Here is a 19721-nt window from a genome sequence, read left to right on the forward strand (position 1 = left end):
AGGCACAGCCAAGGTTGAGAACCACTGGGCTACAGTAACATTGAGGGTGTAGCTGATGTACAAGCTGGGGACCACCCCTTTGGCCCCAGCTTGACCCGTGTTTTCATTCAGCAAGCATTTCTTGTTCACATACTACGTGCTAGTTAGGACCATGGCAGGCTATAGCAGTATAAAATTGATCCAGACAGATTCCTATGCTCATCAGTTTCACAAAAATTTATGTATTGTTAACTCCAATTCGAGATTTTCTTGAAACAAAATTCAATACGTTGAAGAAAAAAAAATGGCAGTGTGATTTACCTTTCCTAGCCAGTATCACCAGTGTGCATGTGAACGACCTAAATTTGAAGTTTCTTGGAAAGGAGAAGCTTATTTGTGACCCACCAAGACCAGTACAAGAATTTGCTAGAATTAAAAATTCCATTCTACAAATTAATAATAGTGATTTCTACATATTTTTTTCTTCTATCAATCAATATGCAGAAGATTGTAATTGTAATTGACAGAATTATGTACTTTGGTTGCAAAAACTGTAAGAAAAATTTGAAGAACATTTTGTTGTTACTGGTAAATTTAGAACTGCTTTTCAGTTTACGCCATACCACTTTGAAGCCGTTGTTAATACTGAGTTGACACAAGAGTTAGTGGATCTATTATGGACAGACATAGTTTTGAAATGGGTGTGCTTTAGCTTCTAAGTCAAATCAGTTGTTCCAAAAATGATGAGCCAGTTTTGTCAGTGTGGATTTGAATATTAAAGGAAAATGGTATTTTGGCATTTGATTCAGTTTTTAGAAAAATTTTAAGTATGTTGGGCACAGTTTGGGCATGTGATTCCATTTTCTTTGAGAGTAAATTTTGTAAAATCAAAAAAAACACCAAAAAAGACAGATTCCTAGTATATGGAAACTACCAGTTGGGTCGCAGGGCGTTTAATAGCTCCCCTCTGCAAGAAGCACCTGGAAATGTTACAAGATCTCCTCAACTGACTGATAGAGTCAGGGAGCGGCAGTGAACAAGTGAAGCAGAACTGGGAATTCATGAAAGAGCATCCCTCCTGGCTAATTCCCCTCCCAGGGAGAAGGTGGTGGCAATGGGCAGGGGCAGGAGGCCAGTAGCAGGTCCACAGAGGATGTGCAGTGGCAGGTCCCTGGTGGAGCCATGTCACAGTGGTGGTGTCAGATGGTTGCCAGAAGAAGAGGTTAGCCTCTGTAGCTCATTCGTGTCTCACGTGCATCTCTCTGACTCTTTCCTTTAGTGACGTGCAGGATCCCGTTGTGTGTCTTGCTGGTCATCCACATGGTACACCATTTTCTTCTTCCAGCAATTCCATCGCAGTTGCTCCTCAGGCCACCATTGTGTCCCAGACCTCCAGTGCCTTCTCTTTTACTGAGCCTCTAGCTCATCCATCTGTAATCCAGAGCCCTCACTCTCCAACAGGGGTGATTCCCCTTTCTTCTCCCCAGCCTTCAGCTCCCATAGCTTCCAGCCCTGCCATTGATATGCTCCCCCAGTCTGGAACTATCTCTTCCCCTGTGCCTCCAACTCATCTTTCCCACACCCTGCCACCTGTGAAATCCTTACCTCCCTCTCCCACCACGTCTGCCCCTGTGAATGTCAACACGACCAGCACACCTCCTGACAAGACAGGTAAGTACAGGGAGCAACGCTGCTCCCACGTTTGTTGTAATTCTGGTCACGTGAAACCCAGCTGCCAGCCTGCCAAATCAAAATACCTGTAATGAAACCACGTTAAGCCTTTGCTTTTGTGATGCCTACTTGATTTTGAGAGCTTTCCTTTGGGCATTCTTAGAACATAGATATGGCTGTGTTTGATTGTTTGGCCAAGAGAAATAGCTCTGAGGCAAACACAGATCTCATTTTGTCAAGATGAGTTCTTTTATAGGTTTCTTTCTCCTACAAAAGGTTGTTGGGTCACTGTTTTCGACATTCTGAAGAGAAAGATTTTGAACTATTAAACACAGTAACTCCATTTAGACAGAAGACAAAAGAAAACATTGATGTTCCTGAAAACCAGTCAGTCACAGAGTGCCAGAGCTGGGGCTGAGCCACAGTAGCCGTGAGGAGGAGAAGAGAATTCAGAAGACCTAGGGGTGGGTCTGCCCAGGCCCTCACAGGCGGTGGGATCCAGAATAAGCCATTTAGCTCCCCCTGACTTAGCCTGCTCTGCCTCAAGATGGAAATAATCCCACTATCCTCATAGGTTTGGAACCGTGGCGGACATGAGAATGCCATGGAAACTGCACGGGGCTCCCCGGACACAAAGTAGGCTTAGGGTTAAAAAGATAAAGGGAAGAGGGAAGGAAGCAGAGAGAACTCTGGTTACTCTCTGGAGTTTCAAGCCAGTGAGTAAGAAGCAGGCCTTCCTCTAGAATTTGGAGGGTGGGAGGCAAAGCCAACTTCTTGGCGACATGAGATTGGAGCTCGAGTTGTGGTCCTGCCTCCTCTACCCCGGGCAAGCATCCCCAGGAGATCTGGAGCCAAATGACTGGAGATATTTTTGAATTCCACAAGAGAGGAATGATGAAATATGATATGCCACCTCAACAAAATGTCTATTACGCAGCTGTGCATAAGAACAGCTAGACAGAAACTTGGGGCATTTTTCAAGTCTTGAGTGAAGTGAAAATAACGCGACAGTAAATAGTTTGCACACCATGTTTGTAATAGTAAGTTATAACAGGTGGATAAAGATTAGAAGGGAATATGCAAAATAAGAAATAGGATGTTAGGTGGTGAAATTAAGAGACTTCTTTGTTAGAAGACATACAGGTGGCCAATAGGCACATGAAAAGATGCTCATCATTGCTAATTATTAGGGAAATGCAAATCAAAACTGTAGTGAGGTATCCCCTCACACCGGTCAGAATGGCCATCATTAAAAAGTCTACAAATAATAAATGCTGGAGAGGGCGTGGAGAAAAGGGAACCCTCCTACACTGTTGGTGGGGATGTAATTGGTGCAGCCGCTATTGAGAACAGTACGGAGGTTCCTCAGAAAACTAAAAATAGAGTTGCCATATGATCCAGCAATCCCACTCCTGGGCATATACAAAGACAAAACTAAAATTTGAAAAGATACATGCACCCCCTGTGTTCATAGCACTATTTACAATAGCCAAGACATGTTAACAACCTAAATGTCCATCGACAGATGAATGGATAAAGAAGATACATATATATATTTTTTGGCGGTACGCGGGCCTCTCACTGTTGTGGCCTCTCCTGCCGCGGAGCACAGGCCCCGGACGCGCAGGCTCAGTGGCCATGGCTCACGGGCCCAGCCGCTCCACGGCATGTGGGATCCTCCCAGACCGGGGCACGAACCCGTGTCCCCTGCATCGGCAGGCGGACTCTCAACCACTGCGCCACCAGGGAAGCCCGAAGATATGTTTTTTATATATATGTGTTTTATACATATATATACAATGAAATATTACTCAGCTATTAAAAAGAATGAAATAGGACTACCATGGTGGTGCAGTGGTTAAGAATCCTCCTGCCAATGCAGGGGACACAGGTTCAATCCCTGGACTGGGAAGATCCCACATGCCGCCAAGCAACTAAGCCCATGTGCCACAACTACTGAGTCGGCGCTCTAGAGCCTGCCTGCTGCAACTACTGAGCCTGTGTGCCACAACTACTGAAGCCCACGTGCCCTAGAGCCCACACGCCGCAACTACTGAAGCCCATGCACTCTAAGGCCCGTGTGCCACAACTACTGAGCCCACACACCGCAACTAGAGAAAGCCCACACACAGCAACAAAGACCCAACGCAGCCAAAAAATAAATAAAAATTAAAAAAAAAAAGAATGAAGTAATGCCATTTGCAGCGACGTGGATGGACCTAGAGATTATCATACTAAGCGAAGTAAGTCAGAAAGAGAAAGACAAATGCCATATGATATCATTTATATGTGGAATCTAAAATATGACACAAATGAACTTATCTACAAAACAGAAACAGACTCACAAGACATAGAGAACAGACTTGTGGTTGCCAAGGGGGAGAGGGATAGGGGAGGGAAGGATTGGGAGTTTGGGATTAGCAGATGCAAACTAGTATATATAGAATGGATAAACAACGTCATACTGTATATAGTACAGGGAACTATATTCAATATCCTGTGATAAACCATAATGGAAAAGAATATGAAAAAGAATATATATATGTATAAGTGAGTCCCTTTACGGTACAGCAGAAATAAACACAACATTGTAAATCCACTATACTTCAATAAAATTAAAAGAGAGACTTCTTTGTTGTTAGACAGGTTTATATCATTGTCTCCCAATTAAAAACATTACTAAAAATCAGGCTTACAGCTGGTAGTCCAGCTGTTGATTTCATAATATTCTCCTTTCCTAAGCTTTTAGTTACCCACATAACTAAGTTACCCACATAACTAAGCACATAACTAAGCTTTTAGTTACCCACACAAAGTTCTGTATTCATGCTGTAAATTAAATACATGTATATTTATGCTTATACAGATATACACTAAATACACTAATGTGCTTTTACATTTTTTTTTAGTTAGGTTTCTTGAAGTATAATTTACCTACAATAAAATTCATCCAGTTCTATAGATGTTCTATGAGGTTGGATAAATGCCCACAGTCACGTAACCACCATCATGATATATAACGTTTCCACTATCCCCAACGTTCCCTCGTGTCCCTTTGTAGTCAACTCCTACCTACTACCCCAAACCTCTGGGCACCACTGATATGTTTTGTTTCCCTATGCTTTCAGTTTTTCTGGAATGTCACATGAAGAGAATCATACAGTATGTAGCCTTTTGAGTCTGGCTTCTTTCATGTAACATAATACATTGGACTGTTGGAGACCTGTCCATGTTGTTGCATTTATCAGCAGTTCATTCCTTTTTATTACTGAGTAATAGTCCACTGTATGGATGGACCACAGTTTGTTTCCTCATTCTCCAGTTGATGGACATTTGGGTTGTTTCTAGTTTGGGACTATTATGAAAGAGGCTACTATCAACATTTATGAACATGTCTTCTTAAGACAGGTTTTCATCTCCTTGGGGCAAATACCTAGGAGTGGGTTTGCTAGGTCACAGAGTCTATGTGTGTTTCTTCATTAGTGCTTTTTCCATTATGTGTTCAGAAAGTGATTTGGCTCTCTGTTATAGAAATTGTTCACACCAGCAGCGTCAGTGTTTCTGAGCTTGAGAACCAAGTGTCCCGGATGGAGAAAGTTCTTTCCTTAGGCAGCTTGGAGCCTAACCTCGCAGGACAAATGATAAACCAAGTCAGCAGACTCCTTCATTCCCCGCCCACCTTGCTGGCCCCTTTGGCCCAAAGGTATGACTTAGCAAACTGATGTGGTCATGAGAGGGGACCCTCTAATGATAATGATGCTTCTATATGATTAATTAAAGCCAAGTATTTTTCTCTCACGTACGAGGTTCATGATGACTTGTTAAGTTTCTACTCAATATTCTGCTTAGACTGGGGAAAACAAAGTGGGAGTGAATTTGAACGGCTACTTCTCTTTACAGATTGCTAAAAGTAGTGGATGACATTGGCTTACAGCTGAATTTTTCAACCAAGACCATAAGTCTGACCTCCCCTTCTTTGGCTCTGACTGTGATCAGAGTGAATGCCAGTAATTTTGACACAACTACTTTTGCTGCTCAAGACCCTGCAAATCTTCAGGTACATCCTAATTTATTGTGGAAAAGACCTTTTTTTGTATATGATTATAGTCCTTGTGTACTTCATGATTGAGGCAATTACTGCTATACTCAGGGGTGATATTCAAAATATTTAACATCTAGAACAATGGGGCGCCACAGAATCAAGAAAAAGGACATTGGTCTTGCCTGGAGCAGGATCTCAGAGGCCCTCGTTGTGCCCAGTGTTAACCCTTCAGCAGCTGGCTTGTGGAAGTTTGCGGGGGGGCAGTCAAGTCGGGGAGGTGTCCAGCGGGTTCTAGGCAGTTGGGAGAGAGCAGGGACACTGGCTACTTCGCTTTTTCTTTTTTTTTTCTTTTAACATCTTTATTGGAGTATAATTGCTTTACAGTGGTGTGTTAGTTTCTGCTGTATAACAAAGTGAATCAGCTGTGTGTATACATATATCCCCATATCCCCTCCCTCTTGCGTCTCCCTCCCATCCTCCCTATCCCACCCCTCTAGATGGTCACAAAGCACCGAACTGATCTCCCTGTGCTATGCGGCTGCTTCCCCACTAGCTAGCTATTTTACGTTTGGTACAAGCTACTTTTCGACCCATTTCAGTAATTTTTTTAATATATAAATTTATTTATTTATTTTTGGCTGCATTGGGTCTTCGTTGCTGCGCGCGGGCTTTCTCTAGTTGCGGCAAGTGGGGGGCTACTCTTCGTTGCAGTGCGCGGGCTTCTCATTGCGGTGGCTTCTTTTGTTGCGGAGCACGGGCTTCAGTAGTTGTGGCACGTGGGCTCAGTAGTTGTGGCTTGCAGGCTCTAGAGCGCAGGCTCAGTAGTTGTGGCGCATGGGCTTAGTTGCTCCGTCACATGTGGGATCTTCCTGGACCAGGGCTCGAACCCATGTCCCCTGCATTGGCAGGCGGATTCTTAACCACTGTGCCACCAGGGAAGTCCCCATTTCAATATTTTAACAAGTGTTACGACTACACTGGTGTGAATAGTGGTGCTGTATATCAATCCTGCTTCTAGTGTTTTCTTTTAGAGGGATTGGGGACTGGAAACATGCAAGTAAAACCAAGTCTCGCCTTTAAACTTAATTTGTCTAGTCTTCCCTTTACAAGTTTAGTGCATGTGGTTCTATGATGACTTTGCCCTAACAGGTCACCAAGTTGGTGTGTCTGCTGCTGTGGTTTCCTTGGGGTCTGCAGTTATCCTGAACTTTCTCCCCTCCCACCCTAGCTTTATTGAGATATAATTGACATATAGTATCCTGCACTTTCTGTTTCTGTATATCCTTTATCCTTAAAATGTTTCCTTTCCTGCTCCGAGGCCTCATCTCCCTATTACACATCCTCTAATTTCATAGCAGTCAGAGAAAAAAGAAGAACCAATTGTACATAGAGACACCACAAATAAATGCCCTTACAGGGTCCTCCATCTTAATTAGGTGTTGTGTTTTCCATCTCTTCATTATACTAGCCCCAGGTGTCTTTATGATCTTTTACTTGATTTTCAGGTTTCTCTGGAAACTCAGGCTCCTGAGAATAGTATTGGTGTTATTACTCTGCCTTCTTCGCTGATGAGTAATTTACCAGCTAATGATGTGGAGCTGGCTTCCAGGGTGCAGTTCAACTTTTTTGAAACACCTGCCCTGTTTCAGGTAAAGTTGCCTCTAATTGCTTTTGGTTTCGGTTTTGGAGGGGACTGAGGGAGTTTTATTTCTTTTAATCCTCACATATTCTTAAGCCTGCTATAAGTCACATGAATTGCTGAAAAGCTGTAGTTTATTTTTCTCTCTCTCTCTTTTTTTTTTTTTTTTTTTTTTTTTGCGGTATGCGGGCCCCTCACTGTTGTGGCCTCTCCCGTTGTGGAGCACAGGCTCCGGACGCGCAGGCTCAGTGGCCATGGCTCACGGGCCCAGCCGCTCCGCGGCATGTGGGATCTACCCAGACCGGGGCACGAATCCGTGTCCCCTGCATCGGCAGGCGGACTCTCAACTACTGCGCCACCAGGGAAACCCTGTAGTTTATTTTTAAACAGGACCTAATGATGCTGCTGAGGATAAATAACAATAACTGACACTCACATAGCATTTATCACCTGCCGTGCAGTATCATAAGCACTTAGAAATGTTAACTGTAATCCTCTCAACAACAGCATGAGGGAGGAACTATTGAATTATATCCCAGTTTTACAGATGAGGCTATGGAGGCACAGAGAGGTTAAGTAACTTGCTCAGGAACACACAGCTTAAATGGCTTAATGTTATGTTCCCTTTAAGATTCATGAGGGTCTTGTTGTGTCAATCTGTGAAATTTAACTCAGCATTTAGAGCATTGTATAGTGGAATAAGCTCTGCCTCTCATTATGGTCCTTGGGAAAGTCACTTTACTCCCTGCCCCTGAATTCCTGACCTAGGTAGTAAAATAAACCAGTGTGGACTAAATAGTCCTTAGGATCCCGTCTAGCTCTAAAATTCTCTGATAACATTTCATTTTCCCTTGCCATCTTGTTGATTCTTTGGTGTGCTAGGACCCTGCCTTGGAGAACCTCTCTCTGATCAGCTATGTCATTTCCTCGAGTGTGGCGAACCTGACAGTCAAGAATTTGACAAGAAACGTGACGGTTACATTAAAGCACATCCACCGGAGCCAGGTGGGCGGGGCCTGTCTGGTCTGTTTGTTGACCAGAAAAACCTCATGCAAACTATGGCTGTAAGACTTTGCCTGAAAAAAGTAGATTCAGCAGATCCTTAGACCCAGTTAGGGCAGTGTGTAAGACTAGAATCACATAGTTACTCCGTTGGGTTTTAACATGCCTAATAACTGCCTTCCTAATTTCCAAGAAGGAGCAGTGTAAAAAGCAAGCTCTTCTTGCCAGTTTTCAGTGCTTTCTATCTGCGGCTACAGGTCTGATTCTCACCTCCAAAGAGAAAGCATCTTGGTTCAGTTCACATTGAGCATCATCTATGACTTCGCTGCTCAAAGTGTGGTTTGCAGACCTGCAGCATCAGTATCACCTGGGAACTTGCTAGAAATGCAGACTCTCAGGCCCCACCCCAGACCCACTGAATCAGAATGTGCCTTTTAGCAAGGCCTCAAGGTGATTCCTATGCACAATTGCTGAGTTTAAGTGCTGACGTATATGAGACTCACTTGCTTCTAGAGACCAGTGTAAAATAAGAACTCTCCTAAAATCAGGAACGAGATTCTGAAATTTTAAAATACCGTTTTTTTTCTGATCGCTTTCCAGTTTTTTCAGTTCTGTAAATTAATTATTTGTAGTTTATCTTTCTGTTACAGGATGACTTAACAGTGAGATGTGTATTTTGGGACTTGGGCAGAAACGGTAGGTTCCAGACATAACTTTTTCAGTCTTGAGTGGGAAGGGGAGGGGGAGCAAGGAGGGAGGAGCAGTGATTGGCGCAGTGGCTTTGCTGACGGGGCAGACACTCTTTCCAATGCCAACAGGTGGCAGAGGAGGCTGGTCATCTGATGGCTGCTCTGTCAAAGACAGGAGGCTAAATGAAACCACCTGTACCTGCAGCCACCTTACAAGCTTCGGCGTCCTACTGGTAATATCCCCACTCTACCTGGCCTTAGATTTGGGTCTGAGGGTTAGCTGGGGATCATACCATGATGTCTAATCTGATGGATAACTTTGATAGATCAGCAGGTTTCATAATATTGTGGCAAAGTTATAGACCAATGAAATGACTCTTCTAATAAGCAAATGTACTTGAAGGAAAATACTTGAACATAGAAGTATTTTTTCGCATTCTATTTTTACATTTAAGTTTTTCTTTTTAAGATAGCTATAAGAGGACTAGGGAATTCAGATTAAAATGGGTAATAAAATAGTTTTAATGCACTTTAAAATTTTATAAAACATTTGACATAAATTATTTTATTTAATCTTCCCAACAATCCAGCAAGATAGGTAGAATAGGGAGTTGTTATTTTCATATTAATGAAGTCAGAATTAAGACTCACTTGTTAGGTAATTGTCTACAGTCATAGAACTAAGAAATATAAGAGCCGGAAGCCAAATTCAAGTCTTTTGACTTCTAGCCCGGTGCTTTTCCAGTGCACCATAATGCAGTGATCAAGTACATGGGCTTTGGAGTCGGCCAGACCTGAATTTGGATCCTGGCTCCTCTACTTTGTAGCTGTGTGACCCTTGGCAAATTACTTATCCTCTCTGGGCCTCAGTTTTATTATCTTTACATGATGATAATAATTGCGCCTATCTTGTAGGTTTGTTGAACGAACTATGGACGGGTACCTGAATACCCAATAAATGTAAATTATGACTCTTATTTATTTAAAAATATTTGGTCTTGAAAGCAATATTTTATTTTCCAGGACTTGTCTCGAACATCCTTGCCACCGGCTCAGATAATGGCCCTGACATTTATCACCTATATTGGTTGTGGGCTTTCATCAATTTTTTTGTCAGTTACTCTTGTAACCTACATAGCCTTTGAGTGAGTATCCACAACTGGAAACTTGGATTATATGACGTAGCACCTCAATTGCCAAAGTCTATTAATTAATTAAGCATGCTCCTTGGCCTAGCTTATCCTGTCCACCCATCTAGTGGGGCCACCTATATGTAAAACTTCATGGGACTTTTTGGTTTATATACTTCCTTCCTTCCACTAGCTTGTGCACTCACTGAAGGCAGGGGTTGTGTCTTAATCATCCTTGTACCCTAAAATGATGCCTGGTACCTAGCTGGCATTAAGTGAGAAATGAAAGATGGATGCAGACCCCGAAACCCGAGAGCTTACAATGTGAAGTAGACCATAGCTCCATGTACAGCACAAGAGCTGTGTTTAATATGTTAAGTTTCTAAATAATAGTGAGCAAACACAAAAGATTCAATGCATTAACGGGTGTGGGGATGAAGAAGAATAAAGTGTATCAAGTGTCACTGAAAAATACAGATACTCAGTGAGTGTGGCTTTGTAGGTCAAAGCAAGAATGACATTCCAAATGACAGCATCTCCTTCTTGGCTTATCAGAAGGGTCCCTTTGGTCACTTCTGGGGGGGATTCCAATAAATTCTGTCGGAAAAGAAATATAGGCACTTTTATTGCATTAACTAAATGAAATAATATGTAAGTTCTGGGATTTAGATTTTGGACACTGATCAGGAAATGCACAAATTTACTTTTAGTGCCAAACTTAGGGTCCAGCTGTGACTACAGATCTTCTAGTGGACCTTTGGAAATACGATTAATGAGACTAAATTACTATAAGGCCAACCATTACTCAGAATGATCTCACCAGATCTAATTTCACACGCATAAACATGTACATGTCATCAGTTAGCTGTATTTTCCTACGGCTGTTTCATTTAGCTATAGTTTGAACTCTTCTTTCCATGATCTCATTTTAACTACTAACATAAGATAAGAGGAGAATCTGGCTTTTTGAAGATCTGAATAGAGGAGCCTATTGTATGAGAAGCAGCACAATGCTTCTAGAAGTAGTTTGGGAGAAGTGGAGGTGGGTGCTCAGAAGATTCCACTACAAACTATTTGAAAGGATGGGTCAATAGTCGGCATGTATTAAAAGGTTCCACTGAAATATAAACGTGAATTTTCCATATGGTTATCACAGATGATTCGGTTTCGATTTTCCCTTTGTTGTTATTGTTGGCTTTAATGCCTCCCCCCCCCCACACATACACACCCACGCTCAAAGAGAGGAAATTTATACATATAGACATTTACCAAAAAATACAAATAAATTGCTTAGAACACAGATATGTTCACATAAACGTTGGCAGATTGTGATGCTAATTCTTTTTTTGTCCTTTCCTTTTAGAAAGATCCGGAGGGATTACCCTTCCAAAATCCTCATCCAGCTGTGTGCAGCTCTGCTGCTGCTGAACCTGGTGTTCCTCTTGGACTCGTGGATTGCTTTGTATGACATAAGAGGCCTCTGCATCTCAGTGGCTATATTTCTGCATTATTTTCTCTTGGTCTCGTTCACTTGGATGGGCCTGGAAGCATTCCATATGTACCTGGCCCTTGTCAAAGTGTTTAATACTTACATCCGAAAATACATCCTTAAATTCTGCATTGTTGGTTGGGGTATGTATAATTTTTGCTCACACAGTGCCTGGGTTTTCTCTGCTTTTTCTCCAGTGTTTTGATTTTTAATCAGATAGAGACATTGATGAAGCAGGTCATACTTGGCAGGTTTCTAAAACAGCTTTATTCTCCTTTTCATGTTTCACTGCCCAGAGAACAACCTTGTCAAGTCTCTTTCTAGAACACCTGTATATTTACCCTGGATTGGTTATGACCACAACACTCTGAGGTTAGGGCTATGAATCCTCTTTGTATCTCCAGTAACTAGAACTGGGGCTGGCACAGAAGGTGCTCAATCAATTGAAAATATTAGCTTGGCGATAATGAGGCCAGACTGTCAGTCCCCAAGCTCCCAGCCAGCCTCACTCTGCTCTGTACCTCCCAGATTCACACATGTGCACGACAGTGTGCTCAGCAGGGTAGAGCGAGAGAACGTACAGATAAAACCTAATGTAACTTCATCACCACACCGGCCCGGTATTTCAGATCATGCCACCTGTCAGTGGTGGATCACAAAGTCTTAGACGCCCCCAAGATCTTGAAGGTTTATTCATTCAGCTCCCCACCAAATGTAGGAGCCTCCTGGACTTGACTTACCCTTGACTAAAGATAATTTAACCTCTGCTTGAATTTTTCTATTGTAGGGGAGCTCATTACCTTCATTAAAAAACAAAATTCAGCTGAGTACATTTGAAAGATCTTACTGGCTTTATTCACAATTCATGAATCAGGCAGCATCCCGTCTAGCAGATAGAAAGGGGCTCTGAGGAGCTGTACCAAGTGAAAGACTTTTTATAGGCAGAAGGAAGCAGGAATAAGGAAGTCATTCTGGGCAATAAAACGGGTTGGTTATTGCAAGGTTACTTTCCTTCAGGGGTGGCAGGGGTCTATCAGGCAGGTTACCTACCTAGTGCTGATAAGGTGATTTCGGATTGACTGGTTTAAGATTCCATTTCTGGGAGAGCCGAAGACTTAACTCTGTAATGGAGTTAAGTCTCAGTTTGGTGACCTGTGGCTAGCATAAGCGAATCCATTTTGGGCCTGTTGTCTCGTTTTTAATACCTTACAAGGCAGCCAATGCCCATCTTCTAAAGCTCCGCAGGTCTGTTTTTCCATTAAGTTCACTTGGCTCTCTGGTGGCACTCCAGCGGTCTTGGTTTTGCTCTCTCAGGAGAAAAAATAAGAAGCTGATACCTCTTCTGCCAAAGAGTCCTTTAGATAATCTACATGTAATGTATATGTATAATGCTCTATTTCTCAATGTATTTTCACACAAGTGACCCCATAAGAGACAAGTCAGTGAAGTTAGCAAGGCAGTTACTGCTAATACCAGGTGAAGAACCTGGCTCAAAGTGATGACGTAATTTACCTTAATTTCCACAGCTCGAGAACAGCCGAGGCTGGCTTTCTAATTTCCTTTTTTTTTTTTGCGGTACGCGGGCCTCTCACTGCTGTGGCCTCTTCCGTTGCGGAGCACAGGCTCCGGACGCACAGGCTCGGCGGCTATGGCTCACGGGCCCAGCCGCTCCGCGGCATATGGGATCCTCCCGGACCGGGGCACGAACCCGTGTCCCCCGCATCGGCAGGTGGACTCCCAACCACTGTGCCACCAGGGAAGCCCTCTAATTTCTTATGCATATCCCTTCCACTGTATTATAGCCGCCATCCCTCCCAGACTCCCTCCTCTTCTTCAGGCTAAATATTCCTTCAGGGACTTCCCCTGGCGGTCCAGTGGCTAAGACTTCGCCTTCCAATGCAGGGGGTGCAGGTTCAATCCCTGGTTGGGGAGCTAAGATCCCACATGCCTCGGGCCAAAAAAACCAAAAAACAGAAGTGATATTGTGACAAATTCAATAGACTTTAAAAATGGTCTACATCAAAAGATATTTTAAAATATATGTATATTAAATAAATATTCCTTCAGATATTCCCTATGCAATAGGATTGCAGACCCTTTTCCTCCCTTGTCATCCTGCTTGTTATTATATCTTTGTGAAGAACAACACCTTTCTAGAAAGTCACTTATTCCCAGAAAAAGAAATCCCTGCCTCTGATCTTGGGCACGGATTCCGTCTTCTTTGTACAATCCTGAATGGTCAGATTCCCTTGTCAAGGAAAAGCTCCACACCCCCAGTATTTTCTTTTTAGGAAGGTGTCTCGCTTAGGAAGTCACCATATGTCAGGGTCTCCGTAAGGTACAAATACAAAAGAATTAAATGAAATATTATGTTAGATGGTACCAGGTAGCCCAACCTGGCTGTGAGAAGGAATTGTTTTTTATTTACCAGAGCCTTGAGATTGTATGCCAGGCTGATCTGTGTGCACAGAGTGTGAAGTGTCAGCGTGGGGTGGGGAGTGATGGGGTAGAGGGGTGAGACGGACTCCTTCCCAGCCCAAGGTCACTTTAAGCGGGGAGGAGCCTTTTCATTATGCTTCCTCTTAGCCCAAGCGCCCTGGGAGAGCCAGTGAGAGAGCCAGTGTCGTGGCAATCAACACCCCCAAATCAATCAGGTCAGGCATCTCAGTCCATCAACGGGTTTCAGATAATCAGTTGAGGACTTTGGGGTTCATAATGAAAGATTTTCCAGAAGTTGCTGGTAACCCTAACAGGTTGATTCTTTGGTGTATATTTTGGAGTCCTTCACTTTGCCTGCCACCTGACCCTTAAAATTACATTCCAGATGGGTGTAAGTTAAGGCTAACACTAGCTACCATAGCAGACAAACCCTGAAATGTCAGGAGCAGGTCATTTCTTACTCATGTGCAGTCCAGTTAGCAGAAGTGGAGGGGTCTCTGGTCTTGTGATTTTTCAGGAGCCAAGCTGCTGGAGACTCTGCCTCAAGACAGGGCTTCCAAGGTCGCTCTGAATTTGGGAGAAAAGAGTAGAGAATCTCACTGGAGGTTTTTATGGGCTAGGCCAAGAGGTGGAGCAAATCACTTCTGTCCATGTTCCATTGGCCAAGACTTAGTCAAGTAGCCACATACACCTAGCTGTAAGAGAGGCTGGGAGATGGCCAGCCACATGCCGGGAGGAAGAGAAACTGGGTTTGGTGAACAGCTCACCAGTCTCTGCTATTTCAGAAGAAAATAGAACGTGATCTCTATTCTTTCTTCTCACCACCTTTGGTTATTAGAACTGTGTGTGACCAATGTTTCCCATCTTCCAGGGGTACCAGCTGTGGTTGTGACCATTGTCCTGATTATATCTCCAGATAACTATGGACTTGGATCCTATGGGAAATTCCCCAACGGGTCACCTGATGACTTGTGAGTACAAAGCCCCCCTCGGAATGTTAAGTGAACTGGAAAGCAGAATTCTCCAAGAAAGTGGAGGCTCTAATCAGCATATCAACTGGCTCTCATCCTAATAAAATCCAGTAACATTTACAGCAGGCTTTGCAGTTATATATGTAATGAGATCAGCTAGTTAGAAAAGCCATGCTACTATGTAAGTATTAAAAAAATGAATTAGGAGGAAGTATTTCAAAAATACTTTTATAAGCCTCTGATAAAAATAAAATACCAGCTACACTATGTTAGTAAAGACTCATGGAATAGAGTTACTAGGATCTAAAGGGGATAAAATCTTTTAATGTCTTCAAAGAATATTTTTTAAATACTTTCAATCACCAAGTGTCCTAAAATAAACCCTCTTGGAGTTTTTCCCCTAGAGCTATAAATGGCTGTGGAGATCAGAGGTTTTATCTTTTTTTTCTCTTGTAATTGTAGGAAAATGTTTCAGTAAAACAATATAGATTCATTGTTATCATTTTGAACCATATTTCAGCAAAAAAAACCATAATATGTTTTCCCTGTTTTTTCCCCCCAATTCCAGTTGCTGGATCAACAGCAATGCTGTATTCTATATTACGGTTGTGGGATATTTCTGTGTGATATTTTTGCTGAACGTCAGCATGTTCATTGTGGTCCTGGTTCAACTTTTTCGAATTAAAAAGAAGAAGCAACTGGGAGCCCAGCGAAAAACCAGTATTCAAGATCTCAGGAGTGTTGCTGGCCTTACGTTTTTACTAGGAATTACTTGGGGCTTTGCCTTCTTTGCCTGGGGACCAGTTAATGTCACCTTCATGTATCTCTTTGCCATCTTTAACACGTTACAAGGTAAGCTCTACAGCACTAAATACACACTGAATGACCCAGTCGAACTGAAAAATATTGCTACTAAAAGTTAGAGTATCTGCAAAGTGGCTTACTTAGTAGCTTAAGATATAATCATGGAAAAACAGATTTAACTTTGAGAAAGGGTGCTCTGAGAGCCTTGGAAGAAAGGCTAAATTCGTTAAATTCAAGAAGTGGTCCTTTTTTCCTCCTTATCCATCACTACCTCCTGGGAGGGAACAAACATATCAAGGGGAACCTACCAGGGAACTGTTTCTGGGAGAGTCACTCACTCTTCCTTCACCTGGTTCCTTACCTTTTTTTCCCTTTAACTTTTTTATTGAAGTAGAACATGCATACAGAAAAGTGCACATACCCATAAGTGTCCCCGTGAGGTCTCACCACTCTGACCTCCTAGGTCTGTGTTTGATTTGAAGACAATGATAAATGTGAAGTCAATGGCAGCAGCCTGGCCCAGTGCTTAATCCCACGCAGTTGCTCTGCCCTGACATGCAGCGGGAAGGGCAGGCTCTGTGTGTGACCCTTGACCTCGGAGCTTCCCCTTAGTTAATGAAGCCCAGCCGCAGTCATTTGGGAGCCCTCTTCCATTGTATTCTTTTTTTTTTTCTTTGGTCTTATTGTATTCTTTAGGAAAGCAAATTACTCATTCTTCTAGATCAGCATTATAAAAGAGTTGTCAGCTGTGATTAATTTTTTTTCTTTTTTTTTTTCTTTTTTTTGGTTGCGTTGTGTCTTCTTTGCTGCACACGGGCTTTCTCTAGTTGCGGCGAGCGGGGGCTACTCTTCGCTGTGGTGCCCGGGCTTCTCATTGCGGTGGCTTGTCTTGTTGCGGAGCACGGGCTCTAGAGTGCAGGCTCAGTAGTTGTGGCGCACGGGCTTAGTTGCTCTGCAGCATGTGGGATCTTCCCAGACCAGGGATCGAACCCATGTCCCCTGCATTGGCAGGCAGATTCTTAACCACTGTGCCACCAGGGAAGTCCCGGCTGTGATTAATTTTTCATGGACGCACTTTGGCATTAAAAGCGGAGCAGGCTAATAAGTTTACGTTACAATAACAATCATTCGTGTCCCTGGGTTTCCTTTTACTCCAAATCCTCTGTGTTGATGCCTTTAATTGCATTCTCATCCACTCGTTTTCATCTTTTGCTGGTGGCTTTTAGCTCCCAGAGCATTCTCCTGTAGTTCTTTCAGGCAATATAGTTCATTAATCTGAGATTGAATTCAAATGCCTAATTTGGCTACCGGTTCTTATTTTATTCGGAGGAAGCCAGTTAATGTGCTTGCTGGGTACATACAGTTGTTCATTTTTACCTACAATGTACAGTTCCTGAACTGGTATATCCAGGTGTTGGACAACTTATAAAAGTTTTATTTGCCAACAATGGCATGCTAAAAGTAAGAGACTTATTTTAAAGAGAAAAAATATATGCCCAAATCACACTAATCGTAAACATGAAAGCAAGGTACCTCCCCTCGCATATTTACCGTGGAAACTGAACCTGCCTCTTTTTCATTTCCCTAGAATGACTTCTCATTAGAATATGAGTGGACAGAAAGAATGTATTGTTTCATTTACAAAAGGGAACTAAAGCCTAATTCACAGGGCTTTGGGGTTGATAAAAGGAGAGATGTATACAGGTTCTGATTTGGGCCTTGGGTACCCCCATTTTGATGTCTCCCCTAATGCAACCAAGTGTAGCTGCCCAGGGTGGCAGGTGGACAAAGGTGTGCAGTACTCGAGATATCAGTCTTCAGGCTGGGCACGTGTACCCTACTAGAGGCAAACCTGATATTTTAACATGAAGGTTTTAAAGTAGATAGATTGGGGGCTGGGGAGAGGGAGAACTCAATTCGCCCATTCATTCTGCTAATATTTGTTCCCGTTCAAAGCCTTGGGGAGTGGTAGCGAGGGGGCTGTGTGGGGAGCCCTGCGCCTGCATGCAGTGGGGGGTGGAGGCAGAGCCTGAGGGCCTCTTCCCGTCTGTAGTGTTGTGGCCAGGACACCACTGGAGAATTTCCTTGAGGCTGTCACAGGGAGGCTGGAAGGTAAACAGGGCTATGGCTGCAGTGCCCCAGGCTTCGCAGGAAGGCCCAGGGAAGGGATATGGCTGTGGACTGGAGAGAAGGAGGGAGGGATGTGAGACAAAGGAGGAGATGGCATTTGACAGAACTTGGAAATCAATTACGCATATGGAGGGACGGGGAGGTAGGAGCTGTGGACTGAAATTAAAAAAGCACAGGGACTTCCCTGGTGGCCCGGTGGTTAAGACTCTGCACTCCCGATGCAGGGGCCCCGGGTTCAATCCCTGGTCAGGAAACTAGATCCCACCTGCCGCAACTAAGCCCTGGTACAGCCAAATAAATAAATATTTAAAAAAAAAAAAAAAGCACAATGTGAGAGCTGTGAGTTTCAATTTTCTTTGGGGGAATAGAGTCCGGGAGAGAGCCGCTCAGAAAGCTCTGAAGAACTGCTTCGAAGAGGTAAGGGGGGAGATCAGCATATGTGTGAGTTTGGAGAAGGGGTATGTACAGTCAAGCACACATCTCGGCAGAACGTTACTGCTTGTCACAAGGCACAGATATCTTAGTTAATGCTTTTAGTGCTTTTCTAAGTGTGGGAAGATGCAAGAAACTGGGTTCATAAAATTTTCTCCTGAAAATACCTAACCATCCGAAGGCCTTTTCTACCAGTTTTCCCCGAGCACAGAGCGCCTCATGCCTGATCTCCATCCTGAAACCCTTTTAGGGTGTGTTGAATGTCAGTGACTGCAGTGGCTTATGACTCGATCCTTGTAGAGCTGGATGGCCAGCAACATTCTTTAGTTGGCAGAGCCTAGGTCTGAGCTGGCATCCTGGGTAGATGGCTCGTAATTCCAAAGATAGGGAAGGCCAATGACAGGATGTGAGAGGTGAGACAGTGAGTTTAATTTTGGACATATGGAGTGATATTCTTTTTACAAGTATTTTTTTAATCTTACAAAGAGAGTCCTCCCAGGGTGCCTTTCGAGAGCAAACTTTCCCAGGACTTCGGGCTTTATTTTCAATCTGCAAAATTTCATTTTGCCTATGGCTGCCAAAGGTTTTATCTTTTGTGCAGAGTAAGCTCATGACATTCAAGTCTTAGTTTGGAATTCATTGTGTTATGTTTTTCCCCCCCTCCCCATAGGATTTTTCATATTCATCTTTTACTGTGTAGCAAAAGAGAACGTCAGAAAGCAGTGGAGACGGTATCTGTGTTGTGGAAAGTTACGACTGGCTGAAAATTCTGGTACATATTTACCTTACTTTTTCTCCTTCCCTTAAAGCTTGAGGAAAAGATTGTATAAGCTAAGATCCAAAGCAATTAATGCCAAAGGAATATCGGGTCTGGAAATCAATGAATGGAGCCTGCTCGACACAAAATATCCATTGTGAACATTAGGGGAAAAAACCTAGTGAATTAAAAACCAATTACTCACATCTGGGAACTTAGTGAGCAATAGAATTAGTGGCCTGGCTGCTTCCTGAATGAAGCAACAGTGAAATTTTTAGAATTCATTTCCTTTCGAGTGCATGCTTTCCATTTGTCCAAAGAAATTTTTAATATTTACCTCCCTAACTTTTTAAGTCTTGACTCAACCTTTTTTCCACAGGTCCTGGTTGTCAGTGACTTCATTTATTTGTTATTGGGCCAGACTTTATATATAAGCCTTAGCATACATTTGGTTATTTTGAAGTTATTTTCAGCTATGCCCTCCTGGGTTATAGAGCAAATAGCTCATTTTTAAGAAAATAAGAAAAACGAGGTACTCTTTGAAAAT

General features: G+C 43.0%; 1 protein-coding gene across 33 annotated transcripts in view; it reads left to right on the forward strand.

The window, feature by feature from the left end:
* The window catches only part of ADGRG2 (adhesion G protein-coupled receptor G2), a 155738-nt gene that overhangs the window by 130358 nt on the left and 5659 nt on the right, over positions 1-19721 (forward strand). For 24 of the 33 annotated variants that reach the window (XM_067723460.1, XM_067723462.1, XM_067723449.1 and 21 more), the window contains 12 exons: positions 1259-1650; positions 5182-5353; positions 5551-5707; positions 7198-7341; positions 8214-8336; positions 8966-9029; positions 9152-9255; positions 10046-10167; positions 11516-11784; positions 14952-15051; positions 15620-15903; positions 19088-19189. In XM_067723460.1, the coding sequence (XP_067579561.1) occupies positions 1259-1650; positions 5182-5353; positions 5551-5707; positions 7198-7341; positions 8214-8336; positions 8966-9029; positions 9152-9255; positions 10046-10167; positions 11516-11784; positions 14952-15051; positions 15620-15903; positions 19088-19189 (2033 nt within the window). The remainder of the gene's footprint in view (positions 1-1258; positions 1651-5181; positions 5354-5550; positions 5708-7197; positions 7342-8213; positions 8337-8965; positions 9030-9151; positions 9256-10045; positions 10168-11515; positions 11785-14951; positions 15052-15619; positions 15904-19087; positions 19190-19721) is intronic. The other 9 variants (XM_067723442.1, XM_067723456.1, XM_067723441.1 and 6 more) reach the window with 2 other exon arrangements.

This window comes from Pseudorca crassidens, chromosome X, assembly GCF_039906515.1.
Source record: "Pseudorca crassidens isolate mPseCra1 chromosome X, mPseCra1.hap1, whole genome shotgun sequence".
Taxonomy (NCBI): domain Eukaryota; kingdom Metazoa; phylum Chordata; class Mammalia; order Artiodactyla; family Delphinidae; genus Pseudorca; species Pseudorca crassidens.